Here is a 26950-nt window from a genome sequence, read left to right as displayed (position 1 = left end):
GCAGACGTTCAAAGGTTGTTTGGGAACGCCTTCCTGGGTGGATGGCATGTGATGGTTCTTTTCTTCTCGGAAATAAGTAGTAACTTTAATCTTTTAAGATGTTTCACACATATGAGCTCTGAGTAGTAGCCTGGCTGTTCCGGGTAAAATCCGAGTCTGCGCGGCGGCCTCATCTGATCCGTGCACGGAGGAGGCTCTGTCCTCAGACGTAGGCTGGGCCGCCTCTAAACAGGCAGAGGAACCAATCATTCTCTTCATTCTGGAAAGCAGAACAGACGTTCCCTGCAAAGCTGACATTCTCAACATTTGTAAAGTCTCAGGGGGGGGGGCGACCGGTAAAGGCTCACCCCGTCATTGCAGATTTCTCCCAAATGTCATTGCTTCGAAGGGCTCCAACGTTACAGATGAGCTCCAGGTTTTCAGCATCCGGAAGATTCTGTGTCGTGACTGCCTTCATTACTACTCTCCGTGGGCAGGGGATGACCCCTTCTCTCTCTGCCGTGCTCCAGGAAAACCCTCCGATGGGAGAGGGGACGACTGGGAGCCTGGGGACATGCAATGATTACTGAACGCCCCAGCAGGCAGCACCAGGCACAGGGTGCTTTTCCATACGTGGTACATGGTTTCCCAGAACTCACAGCGACCCGCTGGGTCTGAGGAGGGGAGGAGGGCCCTCCAGCGGGTTTTGACATGACTGGTTGCCACCAAGGGTCCCTCCAGTATGCTGCCTGTCTACGCTGTTCCATGCTCCTCCTTAGGCCACTGTCTGCTGGTATATTCCCTGAGCTGGGAAGGGGGTTGAAAAACAGACCATCAACCCAGCTTCCAGTCATTTCCATCAAGGAAGATCTGGTCAGAATATGAAACTAACAGCCAAGTAAGGACTCCAGCTTGTAGTCACGGACGCTTTCTGTGGACTCAGGAGATGACAGCATTGGAAGGGTCCTAGGACAGCACCGGCGTCTCTCCGTCCGAGCTCCGTGGAATTCTAGGCCTGGTCAGGAACATTCTCCAGTGTTTGAGATGTGACCAGACTTTCTTTCTAACTTCGTGTTTTAGTTTCCATAATAATCTTACAAATTAATACAAGAATATCCGGGACCATCTGAATGACCACTGCGTCATCGGTTCTGCGTGGCAATGTCAGCGACAAGGTTGTCACTTGGGTTTCCAACATTACAGATGCCAAGTTTTTAAAGAATTCGAGAAAAAAGAACACTCAGACTAGATGCTTTTGCCCCAACTCAAGCAATTAACGTCACATTTGTACACAACGATGCATCACTGAAGTGCTTACTTCAACAGAATAAATTAGTGGAAGGACTGAGTCACCCAGGCGCCTGACGTAGTAGAGAGATGCTGACCTTGAAGGATTCCGCACCGTGGCGGCCGGTTCGAGAGTCCCTCTGAGAGCAGAGATCTGGGTGATGTCAGCAAAACCACCCATCCCGGTAAATTCCTGTCACTTTGAATGTTTCTGGCTTTACTGTGTTTATCAGGATTAAACTTTCAAACATGATCGGGGCTTACAGTTCAATAGGACGTATGAACCCAAGGAATGTATACTTGATTTATTTTTGTGCATGTTTGGGTGACAAAATTAATTTGAGTCAACACTAGTGGCATACGCAAAGAAATTCTCCTTCTTAAATTCTTACTCCAGTCTGAGAAACGCTGCTCTGGGGAAGGAAGGCCAGGAAAGAGACATGACATGTGTCCCGTCCCTCAGATGGTTTAGGGTCAAGCCAGGACAGAACTCTTCTAAAGCCAATGTTGATCATTGTCTGGCACGCTGGGGGAGTGTATTGGTGTTCAGAACATTGTTCTAGACATCATCCAGTCACACTGAACACCAAGTTCCACAGATGGGGCTGCCGGCTGCCCATCCTGCACCCCTGTTGCCACCCCCCAAACCTTTCTGAGCCTGGCCGGCACCCTGACCCCCTTCTGGTGGCCTGTGAACACTGGTAATCACAGCAGATTATGATTACAGGGCATATTTTGGGGGGATTTTGGATTAACAGTGTTTTTCAGCCTGTCTTAGTTGATATTTCAAAACATTTTCTGACTGGGTCAACTAGAGCACAAAGCAGTGAGTAGTTACACACTGAGCACCAGAACAAGGGATCGAACCTGGGATTGCTAGTTTTATTGAAACATCTTCCAATTATAATGGTTACAAGCCAGTGCGGAACGGGAACCCACGCACAATGCGAACGTGCATTTGGGCTTGGTTAAAATAGGAACTGACCAGGTTTCCTGTCCCCTGGTATCGTGACGTTTTATGCATCAGAAACAAATAAGAAGAAAATATAAAAAGGTTAAAAGCACCCAGTGCTTCCTTTTTCTTTTTTAAAAGCAAGGAGGTGAGGAAATTTGAGGCTCGCAGACCTGTGTGCACCCTGGAGAACAGGACAATTTGAACAGAAGCCTGTGTCCTTGGCTTCCTGAGCCTTCCGTCTCTGCAGGTCCACTCATAGCATCATTAAGTTGAGGTTTGAGACAAGTTCTTGGAAGAATCTGTCGCTGCGGGTACGTACTGTTTCTTCCTTTTATTTTGCAAGCTGGGTTACCTCCCAAATTTCGGAAACTATGGCTGCGAGCATCACACGGGGCCAGCGGTGAGACGCCTCTGTGAGTTGACTGGAGCCACGTGCAGACACAGGTGGAGGCGTGAGGACAGGTGCGCGTGCCGGTACACAGCAGGTGCACCTGTCCCTCGAGATCCCATCTCTAGTGGCAGACTCCCACTTGCTAAATGTATGTCTCAGTGAGGTCTTTCGCTTTATGATAAAATGTAAGAGATTAAGGGATTGGAGAGAAAGTAAAGGAGGGGAGGGGAAGGAAAAGAGGAAACCACGGGGAGAGATTTTGAGGACTAGACCCTAAAGGAAGACAGCGAGAGTCAGTGGAGGTGCTGAGGGTGGTCCAAGGGTGTTTTGCCATATTCTCTTGGTCAGGCGGGGGTGTAAGGGCAAGGAACCACGTGCAGGGTGGCCGAATCCCTCTCCTGCCAATGCCCTTGGCCCAAGGGTCTGGCTGGGCTTGACGCCTCCTTGGGAGAGGGGGAGGCGGCTGCAGGAACTGGGGCAGAGGCGGGGGGCGTGGATTGTCTGCAGCCGAGACACCGGGGGCCGTGACTCCACCAGCCTTTAGAGATGTCGAGATGAGAGCCAGCAGTGGAAAGCGCCCGCCCGCTCGACTTGCTGTTCATGAGCCAGCAGCAAGCACAAGCAGTTCCCCAGGTAGAGGGAGCAGGCCGGGAAAGACACACCAAGTCCTCACAGCCTGGGAAATACCCCCTTCCCGGCCAGACCAGGACGGGACCTCTGCACCACACCGGCTACTCCGGCTGCCCTGGACCCGGAAACTTGCACATAACGAAACAACAATAACAATAAAAACACCACTTCTAAGCCTCATTGTTTTATTATAAAAGACTTATTCAACAGCAAAAGGACATCATGCCAGGACATAGAACAATTTTTCTTTTTGAGTAAATGTAGCTTCAAGAAAACACTCACTCGGTCGTCCTAATTTTTAAATACTTCCCCAGACTGGTGAAAACGTGGCCCGGACCAATGGGAAATGGTATGAAGGCGGTCTTGGGGGCGGGTGTTTTCTCCCTCACGGCTCCGAGGGCTGACTGGCTCTTCTTCCCTGGAGATAGTTTCCTGCCTGCAAGCTGTTTCCAAGGGCTGGCCAGCAACAGTGAGCAGCAGTTAGTGTGTGTGGGTCTGGCTCTGCTGGGGGCAGGGAGGGGTGGGGGGTGGGGGGTGGGGTGAGGAGGAGGGAGAGGAGCAGGAAGAGCAGAAGGGGAAGAGGGGGAGGAGGGGAGGAGAGGAGAAGGAGGGGGGAGGAGGAGAATGGCGAGGGAGGAGGAGGAGGGGGAGGAGGGAGGGGAGGAGGGAGAGGGGGAGCAAGGGGTTTGTGGGTCCTGCCTCTCATGACGCTGAAAATGAGCACTGACACCATCTTGACCAAACGTGAGGAGTGAATTACCTCGTGACCTTCTTTTTTTTTTTTTTTTTAATTTTTCAATTTCTAATTTCTGTTTGTGCTATAGTTTTATTCCTTCACGAATTTGGAATTTTGTGAATTCTAAGTGGGATTTTTTTTTAATTTTTTTTTAACTTTTATTCATTTTTGAGAGACAGAGAGACAGAACACGAGCAGGGGACAGGCAGAGAGAGAGGGAGACACAGAATCCGAAGCAGGCTTCAGGCTCTGAGCTGTCAGCACAGAGCCCAACGCGGGGCTCGAACCCACCAACTGCAAGATCATGACCTGAGCTGAAGTTGGACGCTGAATCTACTGAGCCACCCAGGCGCCCCTCAAGTGGGATTTTAAATGAACTTGGAGGCTATATAATTAGGCACTTTTTCTCCCTTCTCCAGTTCTGAAGGCTGCAGATAGTTGCTTTTAAAGGAAGAAGAGGCATTTCCCTCTTCATCCAAATACACCTTCCTTCTCACATTAATGTGTTACTAGTGTTAGACCATCCTACATTTAGCTTTTCACCAATGGCCTCCAAAATGATTTAAAATACATTGCACTTCCTATTAAGAAAGGTGCATATTATCTGGTCAACTTTCTCCTGGCGATCTAGCATCAGAAGAATTTACTCAATTTATTTTCAATTTGGGTTTTAGAACTAGCTTTATTTCAGTGTTTTTTTTTTTTATTTAAAAAAAAATTTTTTTTTTCAACGTTTTATTTATTTTTGGGACAGAGAGAGACAGAGCATGAACGGGGGAGGGGCAGAGAGAGAGGGAGACACAGAATCGGAAACAGGCTCCAGGCTCCGAGCCATCAGCCCAGAGCCCGACGCGGGGCTCGAACTCACGGACCGCGAGATCGTGACCTGGCTGAAGTCGGACGCTCAACCGACTGCGCCACCCAGGCGCCCCCCTCGTGACCTTCTTAATAAAAGCAGCAATGCAAAAATAGAACATTCCCATTCTGCCTTGCCCTCTCTCTCTCCCTCTCTCTGTCTCTCTCTCTCTCCCTGCACTCCCTCCCTGCTGGCAAAGCAAACCAGTAAGACTCTACAACATTAAATGTGGGTAGAAAAAGTCCAATTTCAAACATCTGTGAATAAAGCAGACTAAGTCAACTCACAGGCTTCGCGTAGACTTCAACCGCGAAACCGAAGGGCCCTGCCGGAGCCCAAGAGAAAAAAGGAACGAAGCAGGACCCCCAGTCATCAGACGGGGGGCGCCTGACAGCTGACACTGGGGCGCGGTCCCAGGACCTCTTCAGAAAGCCAGCACTTGGAGGATTTTCGACCGCTTTGGGCTAATGGCACGAGAACTAATGCTGGTCGAGAAGGGCTTACGGAACCAGGTGGGGGGAGAGCTGTCATCAGTTACCTTTCCCGATCGTGCCCTAGAACGCACCCCTGGGAGGAAGGCCCCTTCTGGAAAAGTCCCGACGAGAGCAAGGGAAAGCAGCCCCGGGCACTTACCGGGTCTCCCCCGGAGGCGAACGAGATGGACTGCATGTGGTGGTTGGCGATGATCTGCAGGCCCAGGACAAGAAAGGAGACACGTCGTTAGTGCCCGCCCCGCGCCCTGGAAAAGCCACCGTTTGTCGGCAGGCGATACGACAAGGTTTCCTGAGATTCCGCAAAACTGGTACCCGGCGCAAAGGGATGGGAGTCGTCACACGAGCTGACCGCCGGTGGGCTTTCCCCACACGTCAGCTGCTCGCTCGGCGAGCTCCCTTGAGGCGACCCTTGAGGGAGGCGCCACGGCCGCCCGGTTCACAGAGGCGAAGCCCGAGGCTGAAGGACCACAGCTGACGGGGGTCCTAACGACCTTCCCTCTCGGAGAAGGAAAGGGTCTCACCCCCACACGGAAACGGGTCACTGGTGCAATTTCTGCTTCCAGAGACACGTGCGGTCTTCAGGGCCGACCCCCAGCTAGCGAGCAAGGAGCGTGTCTCGTTGTGTCCGAGGCACTCTTGCGACCGGTTCCATCGATGCAAAGGCCAGGGAGGACATTCCAAGTCAGTATTAAACCCGGAAATTTCCATTAGCTTTACAAACGGCAGCGGAATTCAGGAGACAGTAAATTAGAAGCTGCCCTAAATTTAAGCTGCGACGTAAGTTTCCCATGCTATTTTTATAACGTCAAAGACAATGGAATGACCTTGAATTGAATTCCGGGGTGGAAACAGTGGCCCCGTCTCCATCACACCATCACCAGGTTTATTCCTGCACAGCCCCTCAGGCCTTTGGTGGCGGGCAGTCGGAAATTAACGGAGGTGAAATCCCACCGTGCGAGGAGCTTCCCGACTGTGCTCCCGAGACGCTCGAAGCAAACCTGTGTCTGAACTGGGAGAAAACCATTCGTTCTAAAATGCCAAAATGGCATGTGCAAAACCACTCACGATCTAGAAAGACCTGAGCATATAAATGGATGGAAACAAGGAAGCCACTCTGGAGCCTGTACCAACCCGGCCGGATCCAGCTACCAGCGGCCACTGGCAGCCTTCTGGAAGCTTCCTCCCTCCAGCCCCAGGGCAGGGGGCTCCCAGGAGGGCAGCAAAGCACCAGCAATCCCCACACGAGGATAAACCTCGAAAAGGTGTTGATTTCTGCTTAGTTTTTGCTTATAAGACAGCCCTCATACTGGAGTTTGGAAACTGAAGTGGGTATTATTGAGGGGAATATTGTATTGAGGGGAAAAAGCAGAAATCCTATTTGGTCACAACGTGTGGCTGTTGCTGTATCATTGTATTTCAGACCTTCGGAAAAGATGGGAGAGTAAATGGAGTTTTGAGCCGGTGAATCTCGAGCAGGTGTTTTTGGCCAAGAGAGGTTCGAGGGACGCTCGGCAGAGGAGAGCGGCCGGGACTTTCACGGTTGCTCTGCACGGGGGAGGGCAGTGTCCGGCCAGGACTCCTCCTAATTTGCAACAGCCAGGCCGCCACGGGACAGCCAGGGGCGTGAGCGGGGGCTGGCGCCCACCGTCGCGGGCAGTGTTCTATCGTCCCAGAAGGTGCTCCCCGCTCCTGAGCCCAGCCCCACACCCATGCTCCACAAACAGTGAGGACACAGCCAACCAGCCCCCAACCCCAGCACGGCCACGTCCCTTCCACTCCTCCTGAGTTTGTTTGTTTTTCTTAAGGGGGGAATGAGGTGTAATAGGCAGGGATCGGGACGTGTATCCCACAGAATTGAGGGCCACAGCCTGAGGATCCCTAGAAACATAACAGCAACGGCCACACTGTGTGAGAGTGGATATGGGCGTGTGGTGCAGGGCAGAGGGGTCCCTCCCGCCTTGCAGCCCGGGGTCACAGGTGCTCAGCCCTGAGAAGGCCCCAGAGAAAGGTGGAGCCCGCTGAACCTTCCTAACCCACCCCCACCCCACCCGTCAGAAGGACCAACGTGAAAAGACAGGGATTATCTGTCTGGCAAGTGAGGAATGGAGTAGGAGCTGGTGCCACTCGCTGACCTGGGGAACACTGAAGTCAATGAATATAAATATATTTGGCAACGCAAAGGTAACCCCAGGCACCCCCGGGAACACGGCCAGAGTCAGAGGTGTGCGGGTGGCCCACCTCTCTCCCCGTGGAGACACATCCCATTTCCAGCTCAGGCCACTGGCAACGGAGCCCCGGGCTGCACGGGGAACACGCCCTTTTACGCGTCTGGGCGTCTTCACCTGCTGGTACCCAGGACAGCCACTGAGACACCCACTGTTCCAGCGGACAGAACTGAGGCCCGAGAGACCTAAGACATACGCTGCCGAGAGGCCAGCGTCACACACGGAACCCGCCCCAACGATCGCCACCGCCGTGCGGCCTCAGCCGGCGAGCGGCAGACGTCCAGCGCCGGGCGGACTCCCTCCCGTATGCCTCGTGCAGCGACCTAGGACACCGTCAACCGCGAGTGGCTCCAGATGAGGAACCGCTAAGACAGAAAAAATCTGGCCCATTAAACCACGAGGTGCCATCCACTTCAAGGATGACACAATGTGGAAATGAGACGTGGGCTGCGGAGTCCAAGAAATACGGCGTAAAAGGAAATGAAAGACGGGCAAGGAGGTGAGGAGTCCGTGGCAAACACATGCGCCTGCTTCTACACTGCAAGTCCCTCAATGACTTTAGACGTTACCCTTAAAAAAAACAACGGTAATTTGCAGCAGATTCCAAGAAAACCAATTCTACCTATCATTCTGTGGGCAACCGTTCAAAGGGGCCAAAGTCTGCAGGCTAGTAAAGATTTTAGACAAATGTTCTCTGCCAGACCCAGCAGAGCAGGCAACCTTGCCAAACACCCAGGGGGCCCGGGCGCCTACAGACCTGTTTGGAGTCGGGCGTCCGCAGGTTCAGGCTGGCGGTGGACACGGTCAGGGAGATGTTCATGCCCGCAAACTGGAGGTTGCTCTTGCCCAAGATGCTGGACAGCATTTTGCTGGGAGGCTGTGAAATCAAGCGGCCAGATTTTAGCTTCCGATTCCGGAGAGGCCGCGCTGTCACAGCCTCTCTGTTGTTCCCGTCTGCTGCACCCCCAAGCCCCCACCTTCCCGCCCTCACTGGCCACGTGAAGGAGGCTGTGCCACGAAGGAGCCGACAGGCGGGATCCAACAGGAGCACACGGATTCTGGGACTCGCAACAGGCAGCCACAAACACGTCATAAACACGTCATGCGCACACACGGGGGAGGACCCTCGGGCGTCAGCACCGTCCGCGTGCAGGCAGCTCCCGTGGGGATGAGTCTCCTGTCACTCGTAAGCCCAGGAAAGGGCCACGGGCCAGTGCTCACAGCTTCCAGGCTCAGATACTGGTTCCAGCCCCCCGGGAGCTAAACTGGCAGAGCCAGAAGAGCAGGGTGCAGCTCGTGGGGCCGATGAACATCCCGTGGAGTCTCGAGACTGCTCACTGCTGGGGGCCTTGGGCCAGAACGTCCTCCAGGCCGGTGCTCACAGGGACGGCCCGGCACAGGGACGGACCACCGGGCTCAGCTCAGTTAAAGTCCTTGGCACAGGGCCCAAAGGACTGCGTTTCCGCACCAGCCATCCCTGCCCGCCCCCCACCCAACCCCCAAAGGCCAACTCTTGTATCTGGGTCCAGGGCCCCCAAGCCATCTTCCCTGTCAGATTAGAACATGCCCTCTTTTTTTTTTTTTTTTTTTTTCCAACGTTTATTTATTTTTGGGACAGAGAGAGACAGAGCATGAATGGGGGAGGGGCAGAGAGAGAGGGAGACACAGAATCGGAAACAGGCTCCAGGCTCTGAGCCGTCAGCCCAGAGCCCGACGCGGGGCTCGAACTCATGGACCGCGAGATCGTGACCTGGCTGAAGTCGGACGCTTAACCGACTGCGCCACCCAGGCGCCCCGAACATGCCCTCTTTTGATATGCTAATTACAGCTGGTTCTTAAACCATTTTTAATCTGACAGAGCTGTTTACAAATAGAGAGGCCTGGGCCCCGTCCCCCGAGATTCTGATTAAGTCATACCCGAGGCCATCAGCCTTGTTTCTGCCACCCTCCCCGGGCTCTGAAAGAGGACACTCCCTAGCTCTGTCCTCAGACCCCCTCCTAGTGACCCTACGTGACAGTCAAGATTCAAAGTTCTCTGCCTGAAACCCAGCTGCCTTACGGCTTCGCGGATGTCCCCGAGCTGTAATGACAAAACCCACCCAGGGCGGGGGGTGTCAACAAGCCGGCCACCTGCCTGCAAACCTCAGCCCCAGGACGGATTCGGATTGGGGACATCAGAGGTAACGCCTCACGACAGAGCAATAGAGTCCGGGCACAGACAGTCCTGACAGTGGCCATTTAGTTCTGTACCTGCCAGACTTCTAACCAGAGAGGTTTTCTGACCTTTCTCTTAATCCACTTTCTCCCTGGCCGTCTAACCATCTCCAGGGTGAAAAAGTCAACCCAAGGTTGAATGTATAGTCCCTGGAGCCGGGTGACATGGGCCTGAGCCCAGCCTACCCCTACCCACATCTCTGTGCCTCAGTTTTCATCACCTGTCAAATGGGGATATCCCGTGGCGCTCTGGAGCTGGTTGTACTGGCTAATGAGAGACAATTATTAAATTTTTAGGGATTTTAGGAGCTGGCCGTTAAAAACAGCTGCTACGAAAAGTTAATTTACGTAAACTTACAAACAAATAACTTACGTTAAAAAAAAGAAAAAAAGACAAGTACTCAAAACTCCTCACTTCCCAGCTGCTTTTGCTACGTTACCGGTCATCTGTGCCGCTCAGGCCTTTGTGCCCGCTGCACCTGTGAACCAGGTGGAAACACCGTGAGATGACGTGTCACTGCGCGTCCTCGGGGATGTCGCTAGAGCCTGGAAGGGGCCTGGCGGAAGCACGTATGCCACGGAAACTGGCACACGGGACAGATGAGCGGCTTCGTACTCTGAACCCTGAGGGCCGCTGGTTAAATTTAGCAGCACAGCACCCGGGTGTTCACCACCAACTGTTCTAGCAAAGAGAACTAACGCCCAGAGAGGCTTCAAGGGGCACCAGCCCCGTCTTCCGTGCCGTCTCCTCACCGTCTACAGGTCTGGGCCAATGGGGCACAACTGGGCGCTGACTTGCCGGCCGTCCTGCCAACCCCAGGGCAGGGGGACCCCGAGCTCTCGTCGCTTGTAAAGTGCCGACAGCCAGGCGGTGACAGGGGGCCCTGACGGGCGGTGCGTGACCGCGGGTGCTGCGTGGGGAGGCAACACAGAAGACAGTACCTTTCTCTTCCTGAAGGCTCCCTTGGCGCCAGGGACGGCTTCGCAGACGCGGCTGATGGCTTCCCTTAAGGGGGCAGGAAGAGAGATCCATTTGTCACATCAGTCAGGATCCTGCAACCAAGAGACCACACGCGCACGTCCCCAGGGGAGACACCTGCCCGTGCAGTTCAGCGTAGACAGCGCGGCTCCCCATGCGGGGGTCACCCGGTTCCCTCTCTGGCAAACAGAACCGCGCCAAATGCGACCAGGTCGTCCTGAACCTCCCGCTGGCAGTGCCCTAATGCCTCCTGTTGGCGTGGCTGTATCCTAACAGTGTGACGGGTGTCGACGCCACAGTCCGTCTTACGCTGGGCTGGGATTCCGTTTAGTGGACCATTACCAGGGCACGTGGTCTCCCGGATGTTCCCTTCACGGCCACGGTCCCGGCACGGGGCCGACCCTGACCAAGCACCGCTACGGGTCACCACCCTTCCAAGGTGAATCAGAACGTTATCAGAAGAAATTTGGCGTTCTGAGTATTATCTCCAGCGTCTGCAGTTAGTAAATATCATAAAACCAAGAGGGTTCTGAAGGCGGGGAGGCGCTCGGGTGATAGACAAATGAGCAAGAAATAAGGTCTGTGCCGGGCAGTTCCCGGAGCACCCGTTTATTGAGCAGCTACCACGTGCCGGTGCTGCCCTGAGGAAAGGAGGCAAGGAGGGTCCTAGGCCTAGGGGCACCTGGCTGCAGAGGGTTTGCCCGGGCAGGACACCTCGGGACGTGGGGAGGGTGGGAGATGGACCGGCTGGAGGCCGCTGGGGTCCAGATGCTGGGCCTCCAGGTGGGGAGGACGTGCTGGTAACAGGTGCTTGAAAGCAAATGGCTCAACTCTGGGAGCGGGCCTCAGTGGGTAATGATAGGGATACTCCAGAGGGGGCTCCAAAGTCAGGAGCCCAGAAAGGGGATGGGTGAACGTGTCAGCCCCCTCGTGGGGACAGACACAATTGTAAGAGAGCACAGGAAGAAATAAACGGGGATTTGGACACACCACCGGACAAACAGGATAACGGGTCCTCAGAAACATTCTGCAAGCTTTCTACGTGAAATACTTGAAATCATTTTCTATCATCTAGAAATCTAATCCCCACCACAAGATAATGCTCTTAAGAGAGATCTGTCCTTGTCAAATTACCATTCAGGTGAGGCTCACATTTGCCATTGAATTCACTGCAGAGAGTGGGGAAAGACTATTCTAGAAACTCAAATACCGTGAAGGCTGTAGACTGAATCACCATGACTCAGACGAAGTTCCTTTAAAAGGCATGAATGTTTTCAATGTTTATCCTTAGCCATTTGTTTTATAATAATGTTCCAACTGTGGTTCTATCAAAATGATCACCCGAGTACCTTTTAAAAGGCAGTTCCTATTGAGGAAGGTCAAGCTGTCTCTTTATGGAACTATATAAACCCCAGCATCTATATTTTCTCTGTCTAATTTAAAAACAAGAAGAAGAAGAAGAAGAAGCTCGGAGCATCTCTGCACTGTTATGACACATTCGGCTGAGCAAAGCGCCAAAATCCGCGATGGTCCCAGCAGGCCGGGAAGATACCCCACGGCAGGAAGCTTTCTGTAGGTCTCTCCTAAAATATCCGTAACGAACATCGGATTTCTTTCCCGAGCCACCAACGCGGGCAATGAGAGAAAGAAATCAGCCTTGGGCGACAGCCTCCCAAGAGGATAGCTGTCAGCGGGGTCACCTGTACAGCACGTGTCTGAGCCAGTGGGCCACGCAGGTCGGGCCACAGGCCTCCCTGGCTGCCCGTGTGCCACTTCTGTGGGGGAGGCGGACACAGCCCAAGAAGTCCATTCCGTCGAGCAAATCCTCCCCAAGAGACCCCGGCGGCATCCCAGGGCACATTCAGAGACTCCATCTTCTGTCCTTAAGATGTGCCAATGTCAGAAATTCCAGAAAGTTCTCTGAGCTCCACCACGCAAAAAAGTCCTAAGGATCCCCTGTGTGAGATTTACAATCCCCCAACGTGGTTGCAAATCAAGCTACTCTTCAGAAAAAAACGTCCTCCGTCCATCAATTTGCTTCTAATGCTCCCACGATAACCTGCGTGCGTGTGAATTCTCACCACACGGAGGCTGATGGTGTCCGTCTCCCTTTGAAATAAGAATGTGGCGGAACGTAGTAACTGCCACACTTAGATGCCTGATGCTGACACAAGAAACTTTAACTCCACCGTCTGACTGCAGAGGTAACCATTCTCATCGTCCCTCTTTACCACCTAGCACAGCACGTTTCGGTGAACGGTACTGTCTCAACTTTTCATTCAGCAAAAATGATTTGGCTTTCTGTAATTCCACCGAGTCCTCGGGTCAGTCTCGGGTGGCGATGCACCTCTGTTTTTAATGAAGATCGCTCAACCACCTGTTCAGCATGACCCCACTGGGGCGAGCCAAACTGTGACCTGAGAGCTCAGCTAACGGGAATGTGGACTCTCTGGCACGACCCCAGTCACCTGGGAGTAACTGAGCCTCACTCCATCCTGGTCCCACCATCTCTCCCATTCAGTATGAAGTTCTCATCACGAGAGCCAGCTCCTCCCACACGTCATACCCGTCACGCTGGAGGGCGGGATTTGAGAACTGGGTCCTTTGGAATCATGTAGCCCCACTTTTGTCCCCACTCAGCCATCTCAGCCTGCCCACCCCACCTCCCCAAACACACACACATTTCACAGACTAAAACAATAAATAGTAGGTGCCCCAAGTGGTGATTTCTGCCATCAGGGGTTTATGTTCTAGCAGGCGGAGGGGCAATAAATAAACACGTGGAACGACAAAGTGCGATCCACTTCATGAAGAACCAAAAAGGAGAGACATACACGGTGAAGGGTAGCCGAAGACGTCACCCCACACAGGCCACACCGGCAGACGGAGTATTCTGAGCTGAAGGCCACGGAGAAGTAGCCAGAAGAGCTCTCTGCCCTCCCCCCATTTGCCTAAAAGCAGGTCATAAATCTGTACACACAGCCTGTGCCCCTCTCCACAGGGAGGAACGGAGGTGAGCCACAGCAGCCCTGAGACACAGCAAAGGAACTTGGGCTGCAGCTAGCTCCCCCCTCCCATCAATTCCCCCCACCCCACCCCACCCCTGTCCACGCACTTGCCTCCCCACATGTCAACAAGGGGTTCTCCAACAGGTTCCCCCCTAGAAACCCCAAATTCTTTTCCTGGGTTTTGTCACTTCCCTATGGATTTCTTGTTCTTTGGTAAGATGTGAGATAAGCCCAAGTTCTAACCACTTCTTTGAGTTACTCATCACTGAGTTTCCCTGCCTGCATCTGTACTGTATACATTCATCACCTGCTTCTCTCCTGTTAGTCTGTCTTTTGCCTGCCTTATTTGCAGAACCCTAGCCAGAGAACACAGGAGGGCAGAGTGAAAAAGTGTCTTCCTCCCGTGGAGTGACAAATATGGTAATACATACATACCCAAGGGGGACAGAATGACCAGTGAGTGGTGTTTCAGTGTCTGGGCAGCATTCAGGAAAAAAATCACACTGGGTTTCTATCTTGCGCCTTATATGCAAATAAATCCTAAATGGATTGCAAACTTAACTTCATGGTAACGAAACCATAAAAGTACCAAAAAAAAAGGAAAAAACCTGGGAGGAATTTTTTTATATTATCTTTGGTGGAAGGATGATACAAATCTTGAACATAAAAGGAAATATTGACACACTCCAGAGCATAAAAATAAAATTTTATGCAAAAAAAAAAAACTGAAACATTTCATAGTCAACAAGTTAATTACCTTAATATAACTTAATAAGGAAAATATCAAAAACCCGATGCAAAATGTTAAAAGATACAAACAGAGTTCACAGCAAAGGACATACAAACAGCTCTTGGAAATCTGAACAAATTCTTGGCTTTACTCAAAATAAGATTATAAACTAAAGCCTATGCTAACATGCCACTTAAACAGCCAAAGGTTCGAGCTTGAGACATTATAAAAAAGCCCCGCATGTGGTTAAGGAGCAGTTCAACACAGCCTCTGGTGGGCAGCCTGGCCTCATCTAGGAGAACGAGACTCACACAGACCCTCCATCCAGCAGACCCACTCCTGGGAACCTACAGTCTAACACCACGGAGGCGGCCCAGAGGCCCTGGGCATACCACCACTGACTGCAGCCAGGTTGTTAATAGGATGGAAAGCACTTGGTGGCTGTCACAAGAGCCAGTTCCATAAATGACGGCAACTCCTCCAAAGAGACCACCAACACGGTGCTGGTGCTGGTGCCCTCTGTGCCCTTAACCCTCTCCCTCCAAGCCAGGTCTTGTTCCCACAATCTGCCCTGCAAATTCCAACACCCGCCACGGCCCCAAATGCAGTGGGCACTGTGCCACCCTCAGCTGATGCTCCTCTGACGTCTTCTGCCCTCCTGGGTGCTCTTTGCCAGTTTCTCACCTTCCTGTGATGTGGCCACAGGACTCCGTCCTGCCCACCTCTTCTCTGTCCTCAGTGCAACTCGGACAAGTGGACGAACAGGGTACAGTTCGAGAACCAGTCCACTGCCCCCAACTCCTGTCTCGGTGCATGCAGGGGCCCAGCTCCTCCCTGGCCCTGGATGAAGCCCCAGACACATAACCGTATCTAACCCACCCACCAGCCCCAGGGCTGGGCCCCCGGCGGGACTGAGGGCTGCATCTGACTCCTTGAACCTTTGGAAGGCCCTCCCCTGGGAATATGTGGGTGCCTGTGCTGTGAAATGGACAGTGTTGGTCCTTCACCCACCCACACACCCATCCCCTCCGCCATCCACACCCATGGGGCAGGTGTAACCCTCTTGCGGCTGACGGGGCCTCAAACTAGCAGGAGACCCTCGGGATGGATCCCGTGGGCTCAGGGCCCACATGAGGTGCCCCCTGACCTTAGCCCTTTAGCCTGGTCGCCAGCAGGAGGCCGTCAGCAACGCCCACTCCTGGTATGGAGACCATCAGTGCACTGGGCATCCTGGACTCTAGTGACAGGTGCCAGTCTGTGTCATCTCCATGAAGCCCCTCACTCTGTCTGAAGCGAGAAGGAACCACCTGGCCTCTCTCTGGTGGGGGACAGGGGTGGGATCACAGGGCTCTATGACTGCCAGACAGAAACTGCCTCCATATCAGGCCCCTTGTCCTGTGGTTCCTCCGCGCTGGGTGCTGGGCAAACAGCAGCAAAACACATTCCCACCGCCATTTTGTTTTCCCAGGCCCTGTCGGGTGACCCCACGCCTCAGCCCGTCAGGACTGCTGGAGCCGAGCCCTGGGGCCTCTGAGGTTCCCCGACCTGCGCTCGCCGTAAGGGGTCCTACCGTCTCTGCTCCAATCACCTCGCTCATCTTTACCTCCCGCCCCCATATCTCCTCCAGCGCCAGGACTGTGGAGACCATTCCCACACCCAAGTGACGGTTCCACCGCGTTGTTTAAAGTCTTCTCAGATGTCACGCTTCAAACCAAGCCTCGACTGCTCCCCCCGAGAACTTCCTGCCCCCCCTCGTCTTCCCTGGGGCAACTCCTCGGGACCACGGTCCACAGGGCTCCCCCCATCCCACACTCAGGAGCCGTCTCTGATCCTGGAGGACCACCCCACGCCAAACCCGTCCCCTCCCGACCACCGAGGACCAGGCAAGACAGTGTGTGTTTTCAAGAAACGTGTGGAGGAGACCAGGGGTACGTGGGAGAGTCTAGAAGGAGACAACAGCTGTTGTGCACTGTGCACTGTTTACTACTCGAGCACAGACCCGTCGTTCAGAGAAAGGAGAAGGCAAGGGCACCTGCCAGCAAAGAAGCCTCCATGCAAAGCGGGCTGGAGGCCAAGTGGAGGGAGAGCAAGAAACCATGAGAAAACGCACGCTGGATCCGGGCCCAGAGAGGAGCGCGACGCACGGTGGACGCGTGAGGTGCGGCCACGCAGAGGGGTGTGCCGGGAGGCGACAGGCCGTCAGATCTGCAGAGCCGTGCGGGGGTGGGATTCTGACCCGGAGGTGGCTGAGGACGGACAAACCACAGAGGCCCTTCAAGCAGGTTGACGAGACAGACACAGAGTTGAATGGACGTTAGCCGCTGTGTGTGGGACGAGGCAGTGGCTGAGAAATGGCGGGCGGGGAGGCCAGCGAGATGTCAACGGCAGAAGCGACAGAGCAGACCCTTGGGGAAGACACCCGGAGGCCTGCCTAGCTGTGGCCAGTGACGCCCAGGTGGTCCTGTCAGGGGACGGCGGCCTCTCTCCCTTCCAGGTGACCATCTCCATCCCGCAGCCATGAGACACGGATGGGCGACGCAGAGCCACACAGCCGGCCACCCAGCGAGGACAGAGTCGGGAGGAAGCGGCGTCCCCTCATGTCGCCCACGGGCACCGCCGGCCACCCAGAGCCTCCATCCGGCACACGCAGAGTTACACATGAATGTCAGACACCGGGAACACTTCAACCTTAACTTCTCGAAAGTAATTTCCCCGCGATGGGTTGAAACTGCCTAAACCTTCCAAAGTTAAGCGTGTCGCACGGAGGTCGCAAGCGTAAGCGGGGCCGTGAACCCGGAGATCTGTGCCGCGCTCGAGAAACCAGGGCGCAGCCAACCCAACCTCGCCGATGCCTCATAACCTGCGGGGTCACCCGAGACCTCATAACCCCGACGGTCTCAAGTGTGTGCTTTGCCTTCCACACACGTACACAGTAGGCACCAATACCTGCCGGCTGATGATGACCAAACGTGCAGAAGCAACAGACCCTGTAAGTCCTCATAAAACCCAAGAGGAAACCAGGAATGAGGCTCCTTAACCCCGTAGGCGAGCATCTCACGAAGATGAGCCCTCGGGATTGAGGGGAACGTATGGATGCAAGAATAATGCCCACCTGCAGCAACACTGAGGCTGATATTCCTTTTGGCTAGAAGAACGAAGCTTAGGGGTGCCTGGGTGGCTCAGTCGGTTAAGCGTCTTGACTTCAGCTCAGGTCATGATCTCACGGTCCGTGGGTTCGAGCCCCGCGTCGGGCTCTGCACTGACAGCTCAGAGCCTGGAGCCCGCTTCAGATTCTGTGTCTCCTTCTCTCTCTGCCCCTCCCCTGTTTGCACCTGCCTCTTTCTCTCTCTCTCTTTCAAAAATTAAAAAATAAAATAAACATTAAAAATTTTTTTAAAAAGAATGAAGTTTAAAGTTGGCTTGAGGTCACAAGGAGTGTCGCAGACATCCTTGACAGATGTGGGGGGGGGGGGCTTGCTTTCTCCTCACAAACACGTTCCCTGATTTCCTCTTCCCTTTAAAATTCCCACTGTTCGGTTAGAAAAAGCCTGCTTCCAGCCCACGGCTTCGAGATGCTGATGAGCCGAAGGCAGGACCGACGCCTGCCCTGGAACTGCTCACCTAGACAGACACAGTTTCGTAAGGCGGACGAGTCCTCATGCGGTCGGGGTGGGGCCAGAGGGCGTCACTGCCTTCAGGGCACCACAGGGTGCTTTGCCGGTAAGACCTTGTGGATCCCGGCACGCACGGAGGTTCACAGGGGGTGGCCAGGGCACACACGTGAATGTTGCCCCCGCCGCCGAGCTCTGTGTAAGGCACTGTCTCGTGGTCTCTGAGGACCCCGTGGCACCATCCGTGAACCCACAGAGCGTCTTAACATTCACGGGGTGTGGCTCGGGGCAAACGCACGATAATGATCCGTGTTCCCATCCGCAATATTCTAATCAAAGCCACGAAGACGCATCTTCCTTCACAACCGAGAGAGGAGCTTGAACCGATGGAGGCGTAGGAAATGATCCTCAGATTGGTTATTCAGCGCACCCCCGAGCAACACAGGTGTGAGTTGCAGGCATCCGCCTGGATGTGGATTTTCTTTTACAAATACAGTACAGTCCTGTAAACGTATTTCCTCTTCCTTCTGATCGTCTTAATGCCATTTTCTTATCTCTAGCTTCCTTTTTTTTTTTTTAATTTTTTTTAACGTTTATTTTTGAGACAGGGAGAGACGGCATGAATGGGGGAGGGTCAGAGAGAGAGGGAGACACAGAATCCGAAACAGGCTCCAGGCTCCGAGCTGTCAGCACAGAGCCCGACGAGGGGCTCGAACTCACGGACCATGAGATCGTGACCTGAGCCGAAGTCGGACGCTTAACCGACTGAGCCACCCAGGCGACCCTGGAGCTTACTTTGTCGTAAGAACATAGCACATGATACGCACGACATAAAATGCACGTTAGTTACCTGTTTATGTTTTCAGTGAGGCTTCAGGTCAGCAGACCATGAGCAGGGAAGTTTTTGAGAAGTCAAAGTTACACATGGACTTTTGAGTCCGCGCGGGTCAGTGGCCCTAATCTGCGCGCTGTTCAAGGGTGAACCATAAATGCGTAATTACATACGTGCACGTATATACACGTATATACATAGAGACGGCATCAGAGACAGAAAGAGCAGAGAACCGTAGACTCCCGGCGGCTAATTCTGGCTCCAGACATGACACACACTCACATTGACCATAATCAGATTCATTTACAGACATATGGTCCCTAGAAACATATGGTCCCTAGAAAATGATAGGAAAATAAATAGATCCGTGTGTAAGCAGCAGCTACTGGAAAGCCCACTCTCGGACGTGTATTAACGGTATTATCCTTAGTCTTATCTGCCGAGACCACGTGGAGGGTGGCCGGGGGTCGCGGGTCCTCAGCCACCTTGGGCCCGCTGTGCACGTGCACACCCCTGCATGCACACGGACACATGTGCACGCATCCGGTGGCCCCAGACATTCTTGCCTGAGGGGCACAAATCCTCAGGAAGTCAACAATGCAAGGAGAAATGAAACGAATGTTCCCGTTTTCCAGTCAAGGAGACTTGGGCACACAAAGTGAAGGAGTTGTCAGCCAGTGCAGAGGCTCTGTCCCCAAAGGAAGGAAATCGTGTCTCCCTGAGTCCTGAGGGAAAAGACCACTATCTCCCAGCACTGGCCCCTCGCATCAGGAGGAAATATGTGCAGATCCCCTGAGGCAAAGCAGAACTGATATGCTGCCCACAGCAAACTCACTCGTGCCTCCCAGCAACTTAGGGGGCCGTCCCAGCCAGCTTCCCTCCTGACCCTGGGGGGCCGTCCCAGCCACCTCCCCGCTCAGGACACCTGGGAGTCAGGAGACACCCAGGAGCCCAGGAGCCAGAGGCTGGGAGAGCCAGGCCGCACCCCACGCTCCTGCCTCTTTCGGGGATGCTCCTGGCCGCCAGATTACCGACAAGGACAACTCCAGATTATCACGCAAGCTAACTCTGGAAGACGGGAGACGTGAAATACAAGAAGCCAAAGAAGAAACCCCTAGAAATAAGCACTCCACGGACACCATTGTTCTTTTTCCAAAAATGTGTTTAATATCAGGCAAAGAGTTACAGCGCCATCGGCCAAAAGGACGACGGTCGGGCAAAGCCAGCCCGAGGTGCGAGGTGGGGACAAGAGCGGTGGGGGGTGGGGGGCACGGAGAACGGCAGGATTCGTCGGGCGGCCCTGGCTCCTGGGGGCGCCCGCCCGAGGCCGAGGGAAGGGCCTCTGGGGAGAGCCCATCTGCAAGGCAGGAGAGGAAGGCTGGTCTGACTCTTCGTCATCCAGCACCTTGTGACTCGCTCCCCTCGTGCGGGAGGCGCACGCTCTGGAGAATTTACTGGGACGAGACGCGTTTCCCTTTCCTGATGGCACAGTATGTTCACTGCAGACGGGGGGCATCTGCTCTGCTTGGACGGGGCACCGACTTTCCGTCCACATCCTTCTGCTCCCGTGTACACGTGGAGACGAAGTCCCTCTGATTGACTCTGGTGGGGAGAACGGGCACGAGAGAACGAGGTCAACCTGGGTCAACCTTCAGGGAACATGTCTGGCACCCGCTGGGCGTAAGGTGTCCTGATTTAAGGGGCGGAACCTGAGGGGACCTGGGGGGCGATGCGGCCGGGAGGGCGGCATCCGGGCTCACGAAGACAGACTCCGCCGTGTAGGAGGGTGGCTCGCACATGCACGCACGCACACGTACACACGTGTCATGGAGAGCCAGCACCCCCAGCAAGGGGGACAGCTGGCCTCTGTCTTCACGCCCCTCGTCTCTCTGAGCCACCCCCCCTCAGATGTCAAAGCCGTTCTTCCCATTTGGAAAAACAATAACAAGGACAAAAGGAATTAAGTTCAGAGAAGGCGTCTAACTCTTCCCAGAGTCACACCGTATTAGAGGAGTCAAACTCCGAGTTAGATCCTCCGGGCTCCAAAGCCAAGCTTTGCCACGCGCGGTCTCCTCTAAGACTCATGTAATGCACACGGTGACCCGGGGCCACACTGCCGTCAGCCCCACGAGAGTGAGCAGGCATGCACCCCAGGTCTCACGGGAACGAGGTGTGCCCCCCACCGGGTCAGCGCAGCACTGGGCATGGCCCCTGTGCCCTGTGTCTTCGTCTCTCATGAGAACGCAGCATGCCGGCCTTGTCCTGGAAAGCTCCCCGAGGACACTGTCACGAGCATACACCAAGGGCCGGCACCCAGGCTGGTTGCGCCAGGCCAGGAGGGACTCGGACGTGCATCCCATGCACCCATGCACAAGGCATAGGCGAGAAGATACATCACTGTCCGTCTCGCTCTCCACCCACGGCCACGGCCACGGAGCCAGCACTGGGGCCGGCCCTTCCCTCCCTCGGGCCGGAGTGTGTGCACAGCAACCCAGACCCACGGGCGGCGGGACGGACAAGGAGAAGAGCCAGTCCCGCCGTGTGGGCCCAGAGCTGATGAGAGAGGGCGACACCAGTCACATGGAGTGAGGAGGAGGAGGCAGGTCCACGTCCAGCCCTTGTGACATGGCGAAGGCCCGGAGAAAGACAGGATCTCCGCTCAGGTGCAGGGCCAGAGGGGGACGCCATTTGTTCCTAAGCACAAGCTGACGCCCTGGTATTCCGGGGGCACAGCGGACAGAGGGTGACCCAGAGCATGACCCAGGACGGGGAGCCAGGAAAACAGGCCAGAAGCCGCACGGCTGGTGCCTTAAATCGGGCAGGGGTTATGTTGTTGAAGAGACGCAAGGGGAAGATGTCTGGGGCAGATATGAGGCTTTGTGACACAAACAGACACGGAAGAGTCTCTCAGGAGCAGCGCGTCAACAGAGAGACGCGGGGTGAAGGGGGATCCCATGCGTGTGGACGCCAAAACCGCGGCCGCAGCGACAAACGAGGCGTGCTCGCGTGAAGACAGCAGAAAGCGTCGCTGGAAGACAGAAGCAGGACCCGCACAGGCAGAAACTCGTGTCACGTCCTGGACATAAGGTCGTGGTATCATTAAGTATAATTCTCCCCAAAACAGTCATGATCACCTCGATCATAACTGCAATCCTGATGAGATCGTTCTGTGCTGAACGCTACGATGTCAGAACACAGAAGAAAGTTCGAAAATGATGAAGAATTCTTTTTAGTCGACAAGAGAGCACAGCAAAGGGTGCCGGGTCCCACCAGGGCGGATGTGTCTACGGATCAGAACCGCACACGTATCAGTGTCCAGGAGCACATCCAAGTGTCCAAGGGAATTGAGGGGACGAGACAGAGGCATCTCGAGTCCACGGGGGAATCCGGGCTGGGCACAGTGGCTATCTTGTCACAGGTGGCATGAAAATCCAAATGTGAAAAGTAAATACAAATACTAGAAGATCATCAGCGTAATCTCCCCACGAGGGAGATGTTCAAGACAGGAACACGAGCCTCGATGAACACACTCTAATTTTAAAGTTTCACTATAATGCAAAATACTTCTAGCACACGCCCAGCGTGCAAAACACTGCCACGAATTACTAAGAAAACGGAGGGGAGCCCAGCAGAAAAGTGGACGAGGGATGTCAACAGGGAATTCACTACAAAGGACTCCAAGCCGGCACGTAGGTAAGAAGGACACGTTTCCGGCACGTGAAACCCTCAAAGTCCAGCAACAGCAACGGCGTCTGACCGTAAACCTGGTTAAAATGAACGATGTTAAAGGGGCAACGGAGCCACAACCAGGGCTTATCGCGTGTCCGCTAAGTGGTCCCGCTGTACCACTGTGAGGGCATCGATCTCCCAGCGTGGAGTCCGCACGATCTCCATTTTGCGGGTGAGAACCTAAGACCAGAGAGGTTAGGAGGCCTGCCTGAGGCCGCACAGCTGGGAGAGGGAGGTGGACCCAGCCTGCCGCACGAGCCGGACACCTGGCCCAAGTCAGCTGCCAACCCCCCACCCCCGCCCCCCGCCACTGTGAGAGCAGGTGTGAGCTCCGGCAGGCGGCTGGGGATAAAACACTGATGGCCACGGGACCCAGCAGTTCCGTCTCTGGGTATACACGCCGGAGGACTAAAAACAGCGTCTCGAACAGGTGTTTGCACACCCGTGTTCACAGCAGCCTGACTCACAACAGCCAAACAGTGGGCCCAGTGCCCCCTGACCAGGCGGATGGGTAAAGCAAATGTGGCCCATCCATCCAGGGAAACACCACTCAGCCTTGGCAAGGCAGGGAAGTCTGACACCTGCTCCAACATGGATGAACCTTGAGGACATTGTGCTGAAGGAAATAAGCTAGTCACAAAAAGACAAATGGCCCTTGAACAACCCAGGGGTTAGGGGTGCTGACCCCCCACAGCTGAAAATCCATGTATAACCTCTGACTCCCCAAAATCGTAACTAGTAACAGCCCAGTGTTGACCGGAAGGCTTACTGATCACGTCAACGGTGGATTAACACGTATGTGATATCCCGCCTGCATTCTCTCTACAAAGTAAGCCAGAGGAAAGAAAATGTTAAAATCATAAGGCAGAGAGAGTACATTTAAGCGCTGGACTGGATTCATCGAAAAAAATCCACGTCTAAGCAAACCCGTGCGGCTCAAACCGATGTCGTTCAAGAGTCACTCCACTTCCACGCGGCGCCTGGAGTCATCAAATTCACAGGCACGGAACGTGGGTGGAGGGCGCCGGGGGCTGGGGAGGAGGCCTGGGGGGTTGGTTTTTATGGGGACAGGGTTTCAGTGTGGAGGAGACGGGTGGTGGGGACGGCGACACAACACTGAGACCACACCTAATGCCACTAAACTGCGCACTTAAAGATGATTCAAGTGGTAAAATTTAAAAACAATTAATGTTTATTGTTGAGAGCGAGAGAAAGAGAGAGACAGAACACGAGCAGGGGAGGGGCAGAGAGAGAGGGAGACACAGAACCCGAAGCAGGCTCCAGGCTCCGAGCTGTCAGCACAGAGCCTGACGTGGGGCTCGAACCCACGGACTGTGAGAGCATGACCTGAGCCGAAGTCGGACGCTCAACCGACTGAGCCACCCAGGCGCCCCTAAGTGGAAAAATTTTTTAAAGCAGCAATTAAGGAGAAGCCAGAAACCAACCACCGTGGGCCATGTGCTGTGCTCATGGGGTCGGGGCCTCCGCAGGGGCTCCCAACCACGGCCCGACCACCGGGCCCATGCAGCCCACTGAGATTCATACGAATTTTAACGTCTTCCTCCATTCTGAGCGTAATTAAATCTTCAGTATTTCCTGTCAAACGCATCATCATTTTCCGACGCACTTTTAGGCCCATAATGATAGAATCCCTGGCTCAGACTATAAATAATTGAGCTGAGGCCCTTACAGACGTGATAACAGCTTCCATGGGACGTCCTTCAGCACATCCTGTGCTCCGCTGCTATTAAAAGGCTCTGTGGGCGTCTGGCCACATGTCGGAAAGCGCTGCCTCACATGTAAACAAACCACAGCTAAGGGATAATAAATAACATATATTTAGGCACGTATGTCTCAGAGGGTCAGGTCCTACCCCACTCCACGCGCTAACGTCGAATACGGAGGGAGGACAGTCGCACTCAGATGAAACAAGAATGTCGCCAAACAGACAAAATGGTGCCCACTGATGAGCGGGCGTAAGATGACTCTTGATTCCCCGAGAACCGACACCGTGTTACTTGCCTGTGTCCTAGACTCGGCGAGCCGGGGGGAGACCAGGACTCTGGCCCCAGCCTACCCACCCCTAAGCAAGGTCTGTGCTGGACTCGATTCCCCTGGATGTGAAGGGCCAAGTTCATCCCCATCACTGGACGGGGCATGCCGTCTGGAGATCACATGTGCACCCGGCATAAAATTAAATTACTACGTGAGCCTGATCACTTACTCTACTTCTGAGGGTATGGGGGACACGAAACCGCACACAGTGTGCTCGCAAAGTTGTGAAAGAAAACTCACCCTTCCGTTTTTCTGGTACTTTTGTTTTCGAAACTTTCTCTAGTGGACGGGCACGTGCCATGTTCATAATGAAACAGAATTGAGGCTGGGGGCATGAAGGTTAGCGGAGTGTGGTGGTTTTAACCCGGGACACTGGGAAAAGTCTGAAGGCTCTCAGTCGTCTGAGTGTTGGGGCACATCTAGTGGGGGGGGAGGTCAGGGGTGCTGCGGGATGTCCTAAAATGCCCAGAAGAGCCCCCACAACAAGGCATGACCTGGCCCCAGATGTCAGTGACGCCGAGGCCAGGGAAGCCCTGGTCTGGAGCCTATTTTTCATCTCCTGTCCAGGCCCCTGGCCCGCCATGCTGGGCTCCCACGCCATCGGCACCAATAGGAACCGTCCACGGATGCTCCGTTCACACAAGAGAAGGGCGTCCCTGGAAGGTAGGCTCAGTGTTAAAATCGCTGACGGGAACAAGCTGTAGGGACAGTCCCCCCTTTGCTGTCACCCGCCTGTCCTGCAGGTCCCAGGGCTCTGGACAGAGTGCGGGTGGGTCACCTGTGCGAGGCTGATACCGCCAGACCCGGGGCCTGAGAAGGGGAAGAGGCTTTGCTGAAGCAGAGGAGAGTGCCAGGAGGGAGCCGCACAGGGCCACGGGGAGCAGGGCAGCCCCCCCGGGGCAAGTGCCCCTGCCAGTGGGACAGGCAGAGCCAGAAGCTCCACCAGAGCGTGCACCGCAGGGACCCTGGGTCCTGGGGAGGTGTCCCAGAACCAGGACACCCGCCCACCCCTCCGGGTACCAGCAGACAGCCCGGGGAGCAGGGTTCACTGCCTTAAAAGAACACCAGCCATAAACCACATCCTCTGAAGGAGGCAGGGTCAGACCCACCGCTCGCCTACACGTCTCTCTTACCTGATATTTTGGTGTGCTTAAATAGATTATTTGGTGTGCTTAAATAGATTATAACAACTTATAGACTGGCCACTAGAATTTGCTCTCCAGCACTTAAAGTCTGTGCTTCAAAAGGAGTTATAAATTGCCGATCTCGAAATTATCCACGTCTTCATAAGCAGTAAATAAAAACTTGAAGATAAAGGCCACTATGCCACCACATTATCCTCAAAGAAAGCGGCGTTTTCTAAAATAAATGACTTTCAACGTGCTCAGCACACACAACCGTGCTAATTTTCATAGAAAAGGCCCTGGGGGCAGAAAGGAAGGAGAAGTGCTTTAATATCACCTTTTCCACACAGTTTATCTCACTAATCACATCCTCTGGGCCACCACTATTAACCATTTGCTTTTCCTGATGTTCCATCTTCAGCCATTTCCCTCGACTCCTGAAAATTTAAGATTTTGACGAGTATTATTTGACTACCTACTGTGCTGGGCTCTGAGATTCTGGAGGGCCCTTCTGGGATGCCCCGTGGCCTTGATGGGCTCTGAGAACTCCTCACCCGGAACTCATCAAGGCAACTCAGACTGTGCATTTAGAAGGCCATGTGGCCCCATCTCCCCGCCCCGCCGCATTTAGACACTTTAGACTTTGTTCTTTCCCAATAATGACCAACAATATGAATAGATTTTGATGAGGGGGAAATGCTTATGATTCGAAGGGAGGATCCGTGAACATAACCTTTTGTGTACAGTCTGAACATTATTATATCAAGCCTGCATGTAAAAAATACACCTTCACTAAGTCATCAAAACCGACATCGCCGTGGAAACAAAGTGACCTCATACGCCTACTGACGCGCACTGAGGACACAATTTCTATTGTTTACTGCCAGAAACACATAAGCTAAGAGAAACAGTTAAAATTAAGGCAAATTCTACAAAATACCTGGTGTGTACTTCCAATAAATGTCCACAGAGACAAAGAAAGGCTGGGCAGTCGATGCAGTGGAAGGGAGCCCAGAGCTGCGACAACCACATACAGTGCGTGGTCCTGGCTGGAGCATTACCCTGATACCAAAGCCAGACAAGGACACCACAAGAAAATTACAGGCCAACACCCC

General features: G+C 54.0%; 1 protein-coding gene across 1 annotated transcript in view; it reads right to left on the bottom strand.

The window, feature by feature from the left end:
• SHC3 (SHC adaptor protein 3) overlaps positions 1-26950 on the bottom strand; it is a 97910-nt gene that overhangs the window by 32069 nt on the left and 38891 nt on the right. The window contains exons 3-5 of the mRNA XM_047830737.1: positions 10710-10773; positions 8311-8430; positions 5468-5521 (exon numbers count right to left, since the gene is read on the bottom strand). Of these exons, the coding sequence (XP_047686693.1) occupies positions 5468-5521; positions 8311-8430; positions 10710-10773 (238 nt within the window). The remainder of the gene's footprint in view (positions 1-5467; positions 5522-8310; positions 8431-10709; positions 10774-26950) is intronic.

The sequence above is a fragment of the Prionailurus viverrinus genome, chromosome D4 (genome assembly GCF_022837055.1).
Source record: "Prionailurus viverrinus isolate Anna chromosome D4, UM_Priviv_1.0, whole genome shotgun sequence".
In the NCBI taxonomy this organism is placed as follows: domain Eukaryota; kingdom Metazoa; phylum Chordata; class Mammalia; order Carnivora; family Felidae; genus Prionailurus; species Prionailurus viverrinus.
The sequence above is the reverse complement of the archived record's forward strand: the minus strand, read 5'-3'. Positions and strand labels throughout refer to the sequence as shown.